The following is a 15,021-nucleotide window of genomic DNA, read 5'->3' as shown; positions in this document are numbered from 1 at the left end:
GGGAAACAAGCCATACCTTTGAGTTCAGAGCACAAATACAGGTGTGTAGTTGCCATTCTTTTTTACAAGTTTGTTCCAAATGCCTTTAGTGGGTGACCAGGAAAACAAAGCTGGTAACTGAGCTCCTTTTCCAGTTGGATCTGTCCAGCTACAGAGGTGAACTCTGCAAAAGGTTGGAATACAATAGACATTTTAGCTGCGGTAACTCTGAAATTTGCTGAAAACCATTACCTACATTGTACACCTTCCAAATTTCAGAATAGAGGAGAAGAGCTGTAGACAATAGTCTCATTCACACAGGGCTTGTGTGCCGAAAGGTAGGTTCTTTGAAAAGGTATCGTGTAGTCATCTGAGTAGTTGTATCACAGCCCAAGCACATGAAGTGACTAACAGTTGCACAGCGGTCTGGCATTTCCTTCCTTGAGTGAGGGGCTTAAAATATGAATATTTCTATGCTTGCTTTTAATATACCATTATGATATTGTTGCTAGATACTGTACAAACAATACACAGTGTGTAGCCTGAAAAGTCCAGTACTAAAGGCTTGAGAAAGGAGAACTGTGAAAAATAGAACAAGCGGCATTATCATGATAGGGACAATCACAACTGTTACATTCCTGGTCATATTTTTGGTTTCTTAAAAACCGTTCTGTGCTTTTTGGCCCTTGTTGTTTTCTCTGCATGTTTGCTCTAGTGTCTTTTTGTAAGTGACAGGAACCTACATATTTCAGTATTATGCACCGTCATTATGCATTATTTTATCCATTTAATAAATGTTAGCCAAAAGGCCAGCTTGTTTGATAATTTTCTGCTGGTTACGCTTGTCTTCTGATGTGTATCATGCCATTGCTTCCTTATTCAGCTTAAAAATCCACATTTAGTGTTCTTTCAGACTGTTATTTTCTGCTTCCAGAAGTAATTAATTTTCATGCTGAAACGAATGTTGCAAATGCAGGTGTGTGGGATGAGGCAGTAGTTCTTTGCTGGTTGACACTTCTTAATCTTCAAACAGGCTTAAATGTTCTTCCCCTCCCTTTATAGCTGCTTTCAATCCTTCTTTTTTAAAGCTGTTTTCAGCTGTGAGCTAATGAGTAAGACTAATGCAGTGATGAATTTTTGGATGCTTAGAGTTTGAAATATCCTGTTTGACACAACATCAGACAAGGACTCTAATAAATGTTGATTTTTGTTTGGCTTAAGTGTTCTTTTTTTTCTTTAATTTGAACTTAAGATTTAACTGGTTTAACCTTTCATGCCCTCCAAGGTAGAACTTAAAGCACATCAACCCCATTTTTTCCATTATGCTTTCCTGAGTACAAACCAGAAAGCTCTGATAGATGATTTAAACATAATTGTTACAAATCAGTATTAAATTCAACTCTGAGTTTATGCCTGTGGAGGAAAATGAGTGATCTTCTGCAGCTCTGGTAGGAGTGATCTTCTGCCACTCTGTATTTAAGTCAGCTGCTACTAGCATTAAAAATAAGCCCAGGCTATTTCCAGCTTAAACTAGAAAAATGTAGCAGTAGTGCCACAGGGACTATGAATTCTGACAAATGGGAAGGAAGGGAGCTGACACAGATGCTGCTCTATTTGGTACCTTGCAAGAGGCAGCTTGGTAGGCATCACACTGTCATTTCTTACTGAATTTGCTGAGACCTGAAGACATCTGTGAGAAAAGCAACTAGTTCCTGTAAATATTTTCACTGTCTTGCTCATGCATATTTGGGTGAGGTATCCTTTGTCATTCTTTAAATTTTCTTCCTCCTTTAAATAACTTTTGTAATCTTCTAAATAGCTGGTAGAAAGGAGGTGTTAGAGAGTTTTTAGCAGCTTTTCTGAGGGGAAAAAAAAGGACATTTTTACAGTTTATAATAGTATTTTATTCCTGTATTCACACTCATGTTAATGTTTTGGGTCATCCTAGAATGGTTAGGGTTGGAAAAGACCTTAAAATCATCTAGTTCCAACCTCCTGCCATGGGCAGGGACACGTCGCATTAAACCGTGTTGCCCAAGGCTCTGTCCAGCCTGGCCTTGAACACTGCTAGGGATGGAGCATTTACCACTTCTTTGGGCAGCCTGTTCCAGTGCCTCACCACCCTCACTTGAAGCATAAGCAGTATTTTCTGTTAGTTATTATATTTATGAAAAACAAGCAGATTAGCTTTTATAAACACAATTTTTTTTTCTTCCTTGAAAATACTGGTTTAGGGGGGTTTTTGTTAGCTTTTTGATGAATCTATAGAGCAAGAGAAAAGATTAAGAATGGGGCTGTTTCACCAGTAAACTACATCTTTCTGCTACAGACTTTATGTGAAACTGGCAGAAGACCCTGGTGCTGAATTTGTGTTAAAGCAGGTCTGTCTGTTGCAGTGGTGGGTACTGTTGCTGTATTTCCAGTTATCTTTCAGTTTTCCAAAACTGTTGGAAAATTGTACCTGTATTGCTTCCTGTGCATGCTACATTGCCATTGTCCTCTAACAGTAGCATGGATGGTTACTCCTTAAAGAGTGTTTAAATCTGTAACATGCTAAGTGACTAATCATCCTTGTGGAGAAGTAGACACTGTCACAACTTTATATTTGGAAACTGGGACACAGAAATGGTGATCTGCTGGAGCTATACCGGAAACCTCTGGCAGTGCCAGAGACTACTAGTCACGGTTGTAATTCAAGACTAATCCTTTCCGATAGGCATATAACACATCGCTCTGAACCAAATTTGGCTTTCTGTTTCTATGTAAAGTCTTTGGAATTTGCTGCTTGGGATTTTTTTTTTCTTAAGCCACCTGTAAAGTGAAAAACTATAGTAGCTGACTCCAAGGAAGTGTGGATTCTACTCTGGGGGTTTTTAAGAAAGCTTGGGATGTAGCTTAGTGTGCCTCTTGGTAAAAGAAGGCATCACAGAAACTGAACGTGAACGTAAGTTGGAGAAAGTATTGCAGCAGAAGGAATGTTAGAAGCATAAAGCCCTTATGTAGAAACTTTACAGAGCATTTTTCAGTTCTAAAATACTTAAATTCTACAATCCTAGTTAATCTCTGTAGAACGAAACTTAACAGAGTTTTTACCTTCCTGGTGAGAAATGGGGAAAAGCAGGGGAACAATTGAGCTGGTTTCTTAAAAATTGCTGTCTTTAATTGACTCATGGAGATGGTGAAGCTTGGTTTTGATGTCAGAAGTTTTTCAAATGAAATATTTTCCTGTTGCGGAGTAGTTGCTCTTGATGGCTCAGCTGAGAAGGAAGGTCGGTTTGTGTTCCTGCTGCTGAGTGGGAAGCTTTGGAAAAATAATAATAAAAAAAAGAGCTCCTCCCTTTCCTTGAATGAAATGCTTCAACTGTGCTCCACATATCACAGCCCATGTGCCTCTGCTTGTTTAGTTTCCAGTTATTCCAGTTTGCCTGTTGGATTCAGCAGAGTTGTAGCTTTTAGAAAGAAGCACTTTCTAAAGTTGCACAGAGAGAACTTTTTGCTCCCTTGTTGCAAAAACCTCCCTCCTTTTGTGTAGCTGTGAAGTGTCACAGGCTTACCAAGGAGGTGAAATAGGCCTGGTGTTACTGTAAGCAGGCAGAGCTTGCCAGTGTTTGTTTCACATTTGCGGAGTTCTTCCACACCACATCACACTCTGCTGAAGCAAACAGCTTTACTACAAACTTTACTCCAAACTTTACTCTTCTGACTGTAGTACCTAAGAGAAGCCTTATTTTTTTTAACTTGGTAGGTAAATTACTTGCTCTGTAGTTGAAATGCGAAGTGGTGTATCATGTTCCTAACCTTATCTGTATTTGAACTGCTTGGAACTGCATCACAATTAGGGTTGTTTGGGTTTTTTTACAGAAGTGTTTTGGGCCAGACAAAATTTCAGTCCTTTAGCTTACGAAAATCACTGCTTGTTTGTTCTCTAGAACAGCTCAAGTGCTTAAAAGGGGTAACTCTGGACATGTATTTTGAAATGACTAGAGACTGGAATGTTAAAACTCCTGTGTTTCAGCTTGTAAATTATTCTTCATTTACTGAAGGGGGGTTTTGCACAAATTTTTCACCAGAACTTACTAAATTTAATGTTTGTCTTACATTTGCAGTCCTACTTATGTTTACTTTTTCTAGCTGAATTTACTTTTATCTAATTGAATTAGAGAGACACTCTAATTTTCCTGCTGAGTTAAAATCCTTTATCAAGTACTGATTTCTTGTTTCTCTGAAGACAGTAGTACCTTTCGAAGAGCTCTCTAGTCTAACGCACATACCTCTCACAATCTACTTTATGCTGATCTTTTCTTGTCTTAATGCTAGTAATTTTTGTAATTTTTGTAAACTGCATGAAGAGCCTTTTCATAGGTCTTAGTTCCCGTGATAGTTCTTAAAAAACTAGGATCTGATCTTCTTGCCTGATTAAATCAAATAATGCAATAATAACTACACAGCTACATTAAAATAGTAGCGTTTGTGTCTTTCTGCTTATTCTATTGGTACTCTTTATTCTAAAGGACAAAATATCTTTTTTTCCCACTTAGTTTTTGGAAATGATTGCTCATTCTAGAACTGGATAATAGATGAAAAGCCTGATTAACAGAATTTTCTGCATTTCTTAAATGGGGGGGAACCAAAGCACGTACCCCCCAAAAAACACCCTGAAAGTTAAAAGAGCTTTCTGTCTGAAGGTTATTTTACATTTCTTGTTTGTCTTTGCATGATAATGTAAATCTGACGTAGCAGTCTCTTCTGGAGGGTGCTGAACAACATATGGACCTAGTGAGTGATATTTTATGGCAGAAATAAGTCTGTCACAGGGACCCTCAGTAATAACTGGGGAGTGTAGAGAAATGTACTATAAATGGATTTACTGTGTTTATCTGGATAGAGCTGTTGCCCACGCTTCCAAATAACAGCAGCAGTGAAATGAACCATAGTATTAACTTCATTGTGCCGTTGCTTATCAAAACTGATAAAATTCCATTTTACATAACAGTCTGATTCCAGTGCAAAACTGAAATCTGGTTAATTGGAAAGTTCCTCAGAGTTGAGATAAGGAGAGGGGGAATCCAGGACTATGTTTTGTTGGTGGTTTTTGGTTGGTTGGTTTGGATTTTCTATTGTTTATTTGGTTGGGGTTTTTTTATGTTCAGGAGTGGGGTTTCTTGGAGTATATGGACATCTGCATGTTGAAGTGTTATTCTCTCTGAGTTTGCAGGAGTTGTTGTCTTACAAAGAGCGAGGTGTCTTACATTACAAGGAACTTAATTTTATTAATATTTTTCCCCCCTCATTTTACATTGGCTTACACATACGAGAGTTTTAGCAAGTGCAGAATTTGTGAAACTTAAAGGATGTACATTAGGATCTTCCCAGGCAAAACAGCTGTCTGGTCCAAATGTGTGTGTGTTTCCAGCGTAATAGATATGCCTGGGTTTCTTAAATGTCTGATAAAGTAAAGGAAAGTTCTTGTTTTGATTACTTGTGTAGACCTGTAGGAAAATAACTTGTGTGCAACTTTATATAGGGGAGAGGGACTGAAGGTTTTCTCTTTTTTCTCATGACTTCTAGATGCCTTGACAAGTACAGATTTATAGAAGCTCCTGAAGCCATTTTTAGATTCATAGAAGCTCCTGAAGCCATTTTTAGATTCATAGAAGCTCCTGAAGCCATTTTTAGATTCAAAAGAGAGCACAGAAGAGAGAAGATACCTGTTACATACTTCCAACTGAAAGTATAAATATAATTTAAAAAGACACTGTCCAAACAAGTAACTTGTAGAGCATTTAAACAAATTAATGCTGAGCTGCTTTGATTCATCACAGCAGTCTTGATACTACGCAAGGAATCTTCCATCTGAAGTTTTGTGCCCTCTGTAATGGGGAGGGAACTGTTTCTGCAGCTCAGTTATTCAGAATTGTAAAGGCATAGTTGTCCTAAATGTGTAGTTTAAAGTAAAAAATACAGGTATTTTGCCTGATTCCAACACTTGTCAGCCTTTTTCATTTTCCTATCTACTTTACTTTATGCAAGATACATCCCTACTGGAGGTAGTGGGAAAATGAAACTGAATTTGTGTTGTGTGGTTTTTTATTTGCTTTCTGTTCTAAATTTTAATATCAGATATTACATACACAGTGCTTTCTGTTTCATGAAGACTCATCAACAGCTTTCTCTCTTCCCACCTCTCTATCTAAGACTGAATCCTTGAAAATCTTTTATCAGAAAGCAGTTAGACTTTGCCCACTTGAGGTTCTGTGTCCTGCTCTCCTGTCCCTTCCTCAGCAGGAGTGTCTTCACAGTAGTGATACTCATTTGGAAAAGCATAGTCCTTGTAGCTGTTTGCCTTCATAGCTGGTTTTGGTGGTGGTTGTCTTTTACAAAGACAATTTCGATACTGATCTAGTCATTCTAATAGCAGTTATTGCGCATTCTTCTGTGCTTGATTATGGAAAAACTGTTAAGGGTTTTTGCTGGATATGAAGTGCAAATGACTGAGTTCATTAGCATTCCTTCTCTGAACAGTGTGTTTGTCCTTTTTTTCTAAAGGAACTTAGTGACTTAGCCCGAGATCCTCCAGCACAGTGTTCAGCAGGTCCTGTTGGAGATGACAGTAAGTAACCTTAAGTTCTGTGTTTTGCTCTGCTAACTCAAAACGTATCATGCATAGATAATAATGCGGAGTTTTTCTTTTGTAGTGTTTCATTGGCAAGCCACAATTATGGGACCTGTAAGTATTCTAATTCTTGTGACGTAATATTAAACTAGTAGTTCTTGTTCAGGAGGAAACTGAGGTTTTCTGTTTTGCTTTTAGTTCTAGAGGTTTTCCTTACAGTTACAGGAAATGAAGGGGGGGGATGATAATTATTGCTGGAGTGTTTTATGAGGACATTTCTTTCAGCTGAAATGATCTCTAAAGCAGTATTAGGCATTATCAGTATCTAGAAACTTTGTTAGCATTTACATTTTTCTAAAATTTGTATCTAGCATAAACTTTGTACTAGAGCTGGTCCTAGCGTCAGGAATTAGTGGGGATGCCTTTGTATGGATCTTAGAATGGGGAATCCTTATTTAATCTGGTGTTGTGCACTGAGATCTTGAATGCTTTTAGGATTAGAAGGGGAAAAGTCACTGAAATGCAATGTTCCAGTTATGACTGGAGGAAAAAAGTGTCTCTTAAATGTTCAACAAGCTTCTGAAACCTGAACGTGAGTCTTCTTGTTAGAGTAAAGCAAGCAAACGTTTGCCTTACTGAAACCATAACTTGCAAACACTTGACATCTGGAGTTCTCAGGGCTGGTTATCTGTATTTAGAAAACAAAACCTTCTGTAATTTGAGAAGACAAGTATTGAATGCCAGTAGACCTGCAGCCACAACATGATGCTTCTGGTGAGGCCACAAAGTAGGAATTAAATATTAGTGATGCTGAATTGCCATGACTTAAATATAGTTACAAGTGTGGTTTTAGGAAATGGCTATGGAAAATGTGCTTGTTAGAGGTTCACCTGACTGGAAAAATGGCTTTCCATTCCAAAGTCCCTGGTCCTCATTGATTGCAACTAGATGCCTCAAAAAGATAAAGTTGTTTAATAGCTATGTTCATGCTTAGCAAGGAATGTTCTGCACTATACTGAGTATGATTGTATGTTGCTGGTGTCTGCATGGACATAAAGTATTAAACATCAGTTGAATTTAAATTGGGATTATTATTTTTAGCTTCTCCTTCTGGTTTAATAATGTACAGCTCCTTTTTACCCTTATGCTTTTTGTGGTGTTAAAAGGTCTGTGTTCCTGTTTCAAGGTTGGGCAGTATCCTGGCAGAAGTGTGGTGTTAGTAGTTCTAGTGCTCCAGTGGTGTTGCAATCATCTGGCCTTCCACCTCTGCAGTAGGATATTACACAGGCTGTGATTTTCTTACGTGTAGGAGAGCTTCCGTTGGCTTAACGCATTCTAAGAGGGGTTTCTGTAATTGCTAAAATGTATTCCTGGAAAATGCCCAGTAAAAGGGTTGCTTTCTGGTTCCTCAAGGCCTCACATAGTATCTATTGACCAAATACAAGAGGTTGCATCTTGATTGCTAGGTTTTCAGCAGAGATGAGATAGGGCATATGTGTTTTCAGGTTTGAGTACCTTGTCTTGTGTTGCAGAATTTCATTTTTTGGTATTTAACTAAGATGTAGTTATTTTCTTACATTGGTGAAATGTTCTTGCAATTAATATGAAAATTCGGTTTGGGAATAATTCAGAAGTGTAGTCTGTGTATCTCAAATTCATTTTCCCTAATCCTGAATCCAGAATTAAAAGCATTATAGTCTTCAGGTTAAACAATGGAATTGTTAACTCTATTTCAGAAATTTAGTTGTAGTTTCAAGTAAAATTTCTTACCTATGCCTTCTTGTAACTAGTAACTCACACAATTCCTGTTTAGCCACTCCATCTATTCTCTGCTTATTTTCAACTTTTTTACTTCCACATGTTGCTTTACTGCTAATAGTTAACGCCTGAATGATTACCCCATAATTGTTTTCTTGGAGCAGGGAATAAATACTCGAACATGCTTGATTACAGTGAATTTCTAAATGCAGAAAGGGAGGAAGAATTTAATCTTGATTTATTATTTTAATTGATGGTGCTGGTCGGGTAGCTTTTTTCTTATGTTCTGGTTTGGTGGTTTTTTTTGTTTTGCAAGGAACAGAGTTAGCTGTGTATTCATTCATAGGTTTTCTGCGGGACTCAGCACTGCATGAGCCAAGGACAGAACTTAGGAGGGAATGGGAGGCCTTTAGAGCTGTCCATGGCCACTGAAAACTGGATGGCCACAACACAGAGCTTGAGGTTTTTGAACTTGACAGGACCCCTGCTCTCTTAACATACTTCCCAGAGGCATTTGAATGCTTTTCCCAAGTTGTCCTGAGTGAATTGTCAGAGAAGCTGTTTCCTGTGAAGAATTAGCTCAGAGAAGTCCCTATGGAAGGTGGCCTCTATGTGTTCTGTATTGTTTACCTTAGGAAGTAGTAATTGAATTTTAATTCTCTCTTGGTGGATATGAGAGGTCAGTTTTTTAAACAAATTTCCTATCCTTTATTTATAAATAACATCTTGAGTGATATTTAGTTGTAACGATGGTAATAGGAGAATTATTTGTTTGCTTTGACAGAATGACAGTCCATATCAGGGTGGTGTATTCTTCTTGACAATTCACTTTCCTACAGACTACCCTTTCAAACCACCTAAGGTAAGTATTGCTGTCTCATTTATGAAGTTAGCATTCTTCAAAGAACCAAGTGCAGGACAGAAATTGTCACATCTGTGTTGTAATATTGTCAAGTTTTCACTACTTTTCATGCATTCCTACAGTACCTTCGATGGCTAGGTCCCTCTCTGGCTACCGCAAGAATGGGCATGTATTTTAGGAGCAAATTTGTATGTGTGAATTCTGAATGTCTTGGAATGATGATTGGTTTTATGTCTGTGTTTTATCTTATTTGGTACAAAACTCATTACCTTTATGTTACTCTAATAGAGTTATTGATGAAGGAACTGTCAAGTATTACAGTGTAGCTGTTTGGGTTGGTCTGTAGGAATGTGACACTATAGATAGGGATGAACTTGCTGAGTGCCTAAAATCAGTGAAGATGGTATTTGTTAGAATTTGGCAGTAATTGTGAAATGTACTTAGCTTTATAAAACACTAGCACTGTCTTCCAATTTTCAGTCAATATGAAAGCGCACGCTTGGAGTGACTGCAGTGGTTGAGGTTCTTTAGCTCTGTGGTAGTAGTGTTACTGTGGTTCAGATGCTTCTGTTGAGTTGTCTTCATCATGATGCAGGCACCTGTGATTCAAACAGAAAGGGCAAGTATGAGGCTGTGTTTTAAATAGTGCCTGGTGATTGGAACTAGTGAGAGGTCGTGGCTTGGGTGCATTTCCATGAATTTGGTGCAGTTTAACTGCTTAATCCTTTTGTTTTAGAGTAAATTGAGTTGACTAATGGCTAATGGCTTGACTGAGAAGAAAGGGGGATGTCATTGTCGTCATAGACCGAAACACACTCTTCATTTCTTTTTCTTTTTCCCTTTTTTTTTTTTTTTCTTTGTTGCAGGTTGCATTCACAACAAGAATCTATCATCCAAATATTAACAGTAATGGCAGCATTTGTCTTGATATTCTAAGATCACAGTGGTCTCCTGCTTTAACTATTTCTAAAGGTAATTTTCATGAAGGAGAAATGTTTCCATCTTGTGTTGAATATTGTGCTTTTAGCTTTGGCGGTTTTGAGTTCTTACCCATCTCTTGATTTCCCTTACTTGTTCTAGACTGTTTTGCCAATTTGATAATGATATCTTACTGTGTTTTTCATGGATATTGGGGTTTTTTTCGAACACCTTCTGCTACGTGGCTGTTTAAGGCCTTGTCTGGCCACTTCCTTGCTTCAGTATTCTTGGCAGAGCTTACTAGCTTGGTCCCAGAGGAATCTGTCAGCGTTTAGGTTGAAACAGGCTTGCGGTGGTGTATTTGAGCTAAGGCTGGGAAACTGTTTGCAGCTATCCATGTAGATGCACACTTGCATGTTAATTTAAAGTCATTTCAGTAATAAAATCTGCATATTTTTTTGACTGAATCAGTCTAGAATTACATGCAGGGTTATATTGGCATATCTCTGTGGTAGATGAGTAAAAAATCTGTTACTGATGCATGTTGCTTTCTGCCGCTATGCACTGGCATTATATTACATCATGAACTAAGCTTACTGATTCTACTTCAGGATAAATTGATGTTGTGCTGCAATAGAAGCTTTGTAGCTTTCCTCATTTTACTATAGTAAATAACAGTTAATACTCAAATTTTCACTATGATCAAATCTTGGTTTGCCTCAAAGCCACTGGTCGCTGTGGCTTCAAAAGATCCATCAAAGTGCTCCTTTGTCTGTAGAACTTGTAATTCCTGTCTGTCCAAGGAGTCAGTTTATGATTTGAGTGTGGATTCCCTACGTTTTAATGCTGTCACTATTGTTTTTCTTTCAAAGCTGCTGTGAGAGTAGAGGATAAAGTCGTCATATCTGCCTACAACAGTGTTACTCCTTTACTTTACAACGTACGTGTAGCTTTATCAGTGCAGACCAGAGTATTGCTACCTTACATAAAACAGGGAAAGAATTCAGTCTGATTTAAAATAAATAATAATTTAAAGAAGTTCTGGGTTTAGTGACTAAAACCATGGAATGTGCTGGTCATCAGAATACATAATAACATGCTTTTGTTGGCTGCTACATTGCATCATAGTGCAGGGGACAACAGGGCTGTTCTCGTGTGCTTACTGATGGCTGTAAGTATTGGGAAATAGGAAACAAATAGTTCTTATGAACTTCTAGTCATTCTGGGCTTTTTGTTTAGAGTGGGTTACAAATTTTGGCCATGTGTAAGGAAAAGGCTATTTAGGTTCTGTCCTGTGCTGACATTATGCTCATGCAAAGATCTGTGCTCCATGGTTTCTGAGATTGTTACTCCCGGTTCGCTCCTGAGAATTCAGTTCTTTCTTCTTCTTTTTTTTTTTTCGTGTTACAGTTCTCTTATCCATTTGTTCACTGTTATGTGATCCAAATCCAGATGACCCACTAGTGCCAGAGATTGCACGTATCTATAAAACAGACAGAGACAAGTAAGTACAGAGGTACAGAGTTGTGTAAGACTGAAAGAGCGCATTGTCACACAGCAGTTGTGTTGAGTGAGCCTTTTGTGAAAATCTGGGATGGAGAGAACTTGTGTGTCAAAGAAGTACCTTCTTGGTAGTGCATAATCTAAAACCAGCGGGCTTAGTATCTTTGAAGTTGTGAGTTTTCTCACATGTGTAGCAGTATGTCAAAGTATGCATTGCCCAGTTGTTTTAATTACCTTGCATAAATAAACTATAGTTAGATCTTCGTATTGAGGAAAAGATAGCTTTGTTATTTTGTTGCTTTCTTTTGGTGTAGCAGTTTGGTGCCTCATTTTGATGCTTCCCTTGGAAAAAGGCTTCATAACGTTTTTCATATATGTGTTAAAACAACTTCTTCTTTATGTGGTTTTAACATTTTCCACAGATAGAATTATATGAAGTAGACTCTGTTTGGTTTTTTTATATAAAATATTAATGCTGAATGTACTTGTCCAATTAGGTACAATAGGTTAGCAAGAGAGTGGACAGAGAAATACGCTATGCTGTAGGGTAAGAATGTCTGCACATTATGGTGCATTTAACAAAATGGAAACTTGTCAGCACTTGGGTGCTGCATGCTCTAAGGCACTGGATTAACTAACAGATAATTGATGCACCAGTTATTGAACTTGGATATTTAACAGCTTGATCTGTGGTTAGTGTGAAATGTATTGGCTAGTCACTGTTTCGCACAGATACTGCTCTTGCATGGCCAAAAAGGAAAAAGGTAGTATGAAATAATTACCAAGTTTTGAGCCAGCTTGTCAACCTGTTCTGACAAGTATTCACCCAGATTTTGTCAATGTCATTCAAAGTGATGCGCTGTAGCAAGACCTCTTGCATAGACATGAGTGAATTTAGACAATCTAAACTTTTTAACTTTTTATTCTTCAGCAGCATCTGTCTTCCACATACAAACTAGGAAAACGTATGGGGATTATGTTCTGCTTGTATAGTTGAAAATTAACTTCTTACTGACAAGCATGGAGTTAAGTATAAACTAATTGTGAGCTCAATTCCTGTGGAAGTAGCGTAGTTAAATATTCTTTTAATGTCCTTTTTAAAATTGTTTGAGCAATATACTCATGTGGAAAGAGAATATTAAGTGTGAAGAAATGCTTAGTGTCGTTACACTCTAAAATGAGAAATTTGACATTCTGTATCCAGTGACATTATTAACCAAGTAATCTTTACTTATGGCATGTGGTACTCTGTAATCTTTATCTAAGGACAATATTTAAACAAAATGCTGTCCTTGCCTCTCCTGCCCCAGGTAGTCTCTATTCCTTCCCCTTCAGTAGTTTTTCACAACAGACTTCTAGCACATGGGCGTGGCTTGAATTTAAAGTGTTTCATGTAAATTAGAGGCTATCCTAGTTAGTTCAGGGAGGGATTTTCCATTTTTTTCAGTTCCAAGTCTATCTTAGTATAGAAAGAGCCGCCTTAGTGTGAAGGGAATGGGGAGATGGGTATAAAGTGATATGTAATCATTAACTGTTTAGGAAATTCATGCTGATGCTAATTCAATTCCTGTTTTTGTTTGCAGGTACAACAGAATATCTCGGGAATGGACTCAGAAGTATGCCATGTGATGCTACCTTAAAGTCAGAATAACCTGCATTATAGCTGGAATAAACTTTAAATTACTGTTCCTTTTTTGATTTTCTTATCCGGCTGCTCCCCTATCAGACCTCATCTTTTTTATTTTTTTGTTTACCTCCTTCCATTCATGCACATGCTCATCTGAGAAGACTTTAGTTCTTCCAGCTTTGGACAATAACTGCTTTTAGAATCTGTAAAGTAGTTACACAAGAACAATTGCCCAAGATTCAGAATTTTTTTTTTAATGGAGCATGTGTATTATGTGGCCAATGTCTTCATTCTAACTTGGTTATGAGATTAAAAACAAACATTCCTCACTGCTCTAACAGATACTGAAGATATCACCTGAAGGGGGGAGGGGAGATGGATGTTCATTTTTCTCCCATCAAAGAAGTAACATTGCTGTAGCCACATCCATCTTGTTCCAAACCTTCCAGTGTTAGAGAACTGAGGTTTTATTATATACTTTTGCTCATAACTGATGTGTCTGGAGAATTGGTACTGAATCTATAGCATCAGCAGAACAGAAAATGTGATGTATCTTATGCATGTCAATAAAGGAATGACCAGTTCTTGTTTTACAGAGAATGGAAATTGGAAGTCAAACATCCCTTGTATTCCAAAAATAGGGTCTAAGAACATTTTTGTAATTCATTTAAATTTTGTTAGGAGGCTTGGAGCTATTAGTTAATCTGTCTTCCAGAACACTGTTTAATATAAGCACTGAATAAATGATGCAAGTTGTCAATGGATGAGCGATCAACTAATAGCTCTACTAGTAATTGATTTATTTTCTTCAATAAAGTTGCATAAACCAATGAGTTAGCTGCCTGGATTAATCAATATGGGAAACGAAATCTTTTGTAAAAGCAAAGCTGGTTTTTTGTATATACTGTTGGGATTTGCCTCATTGTTTAACATCAAATAATGATGTAAAGTTCAATAGAGTAAATCTTTTGCCATTTTCAGTTATAATGCTCAGTCTGTTGCAGGTTGACACATTGATCGGCCTGATGTATGCAGAATTAATAAGCTAACATAGTAGTGTAGCCTTAGTAGTGTGCTACACTTGGTGTTGGGAGCCCAGCGTTCAAGGATGGACTTGGGACCCAGCAGATCTGAAGTGGTGTATTGTGGAGATACTTCCTGATGCACCTGTGTTTGCTGACTGAGAACCTTTTTCTTCACCTTGTACACTTGACAGCTGAAAGATCTTAATGTGGGAGTAATGATGAGGCAAAAAAAATATAAAATAAAGTACTGTTTTGATGTGGGAATTGTCATGAGGCTGTGTTGAAGTGACTTTACTATGTGGGATATTCGTTACCATTGAAAAGGACTTGTTCAGCCATGCTGCCATTTACATTGATGACTATTTTAATGCAACAGACACTTTCTTCATGTCAGGTGACTAAACGTGAATAAAGACTCATTGCTATTGGATTTTTGTTCTACAAGAAACATTGTCTTGTGCCATTAGTTTATCTTTGCAGCAACAAGGGCATTATTAAACATCTGGCTCTCCTCTTTCCTGCCCTCTTCCTTCATATTTTTCCTTGTTTGGTTATTTTTTGTCTCCATTCTTAAGATCCATAGCTTCATTTTCTCTAGTCCTGTACTATCACTTTATTGTGCATCTGTGACTTCGCACTGGCACCACTTTTGCACTGCTTATAGTTATGTACATTCTGATTCCTTGTCCCCACATGGATGTGGAAAGCTAGATGTAAAATAAATGTTAAACCTTAA

At 37.6% G+C, this 15,021-nt stretch overlaps 1 protein-coding gene across 3 annotated transcripts in view; it reads left to right on the top strand.

Moving 5' to 3' along the window:
- Nucleotides 1-14,733, top strand: part of UBE2D3 (ubiquitin conjugating enzyme E2 D3) — a 37,760-nt gene extending 23,027 nt beyond the window's left edge. For 2 of the 3 annotated variants that reach the window (XM_030492163.1, XM_030492169.1), the window contains exons 2-7: nt 6,526-6,589; nt 6,675-6,706; nt 9,135-9,212; nt 10,079-10,184; nt 11,541-11,634; nt 13,217-14,733. In XM_030492163.1, coding sequence (XP_030348023.1) covers nt 6,526-6,589; nt 6,675-6,706; nt 9,135-9,212; nt 10,079-10,184; nt 11,541-11,634; nt 13,217-13,262 — 420 coding nt within the window. In that variant the 3' untranslated portion in view covers nt 13,263-14,733. Of the gene's footprint in view, nt 1-6,525; nt 6,590-6,674; nt 6,707-9,134; nt 9,213-10,078; nt 10,185-11,540; nt 11,635-13,216 lie in introns of those variants that run through there. The other variant, XM_030492164.1, reaches the window with a different exon arrangement.
- Nucleotides 14,734-15,021: the final 288 nt, after the last annotated feature.

The sequence above is a fragment of the Strigops habroptila genome, chromosome 7, assembly GCF_004027225.2.
Source record: "Strigops habroptila isolate Jane chromosome 7, bStrHab1.2.pri, whole genome shotgun sequence".
Classification (NCBI taxonomy): Eukaryota; Metazoa; Chordata; class Aves; order Psittaciformes; family Psittacidae; genus Strigops; species Strigops habroptila.
Note: the sequence above shows the minus strand (reverse complement) of the source record. Positions and strands in the feature narration are given on the sequence as shown.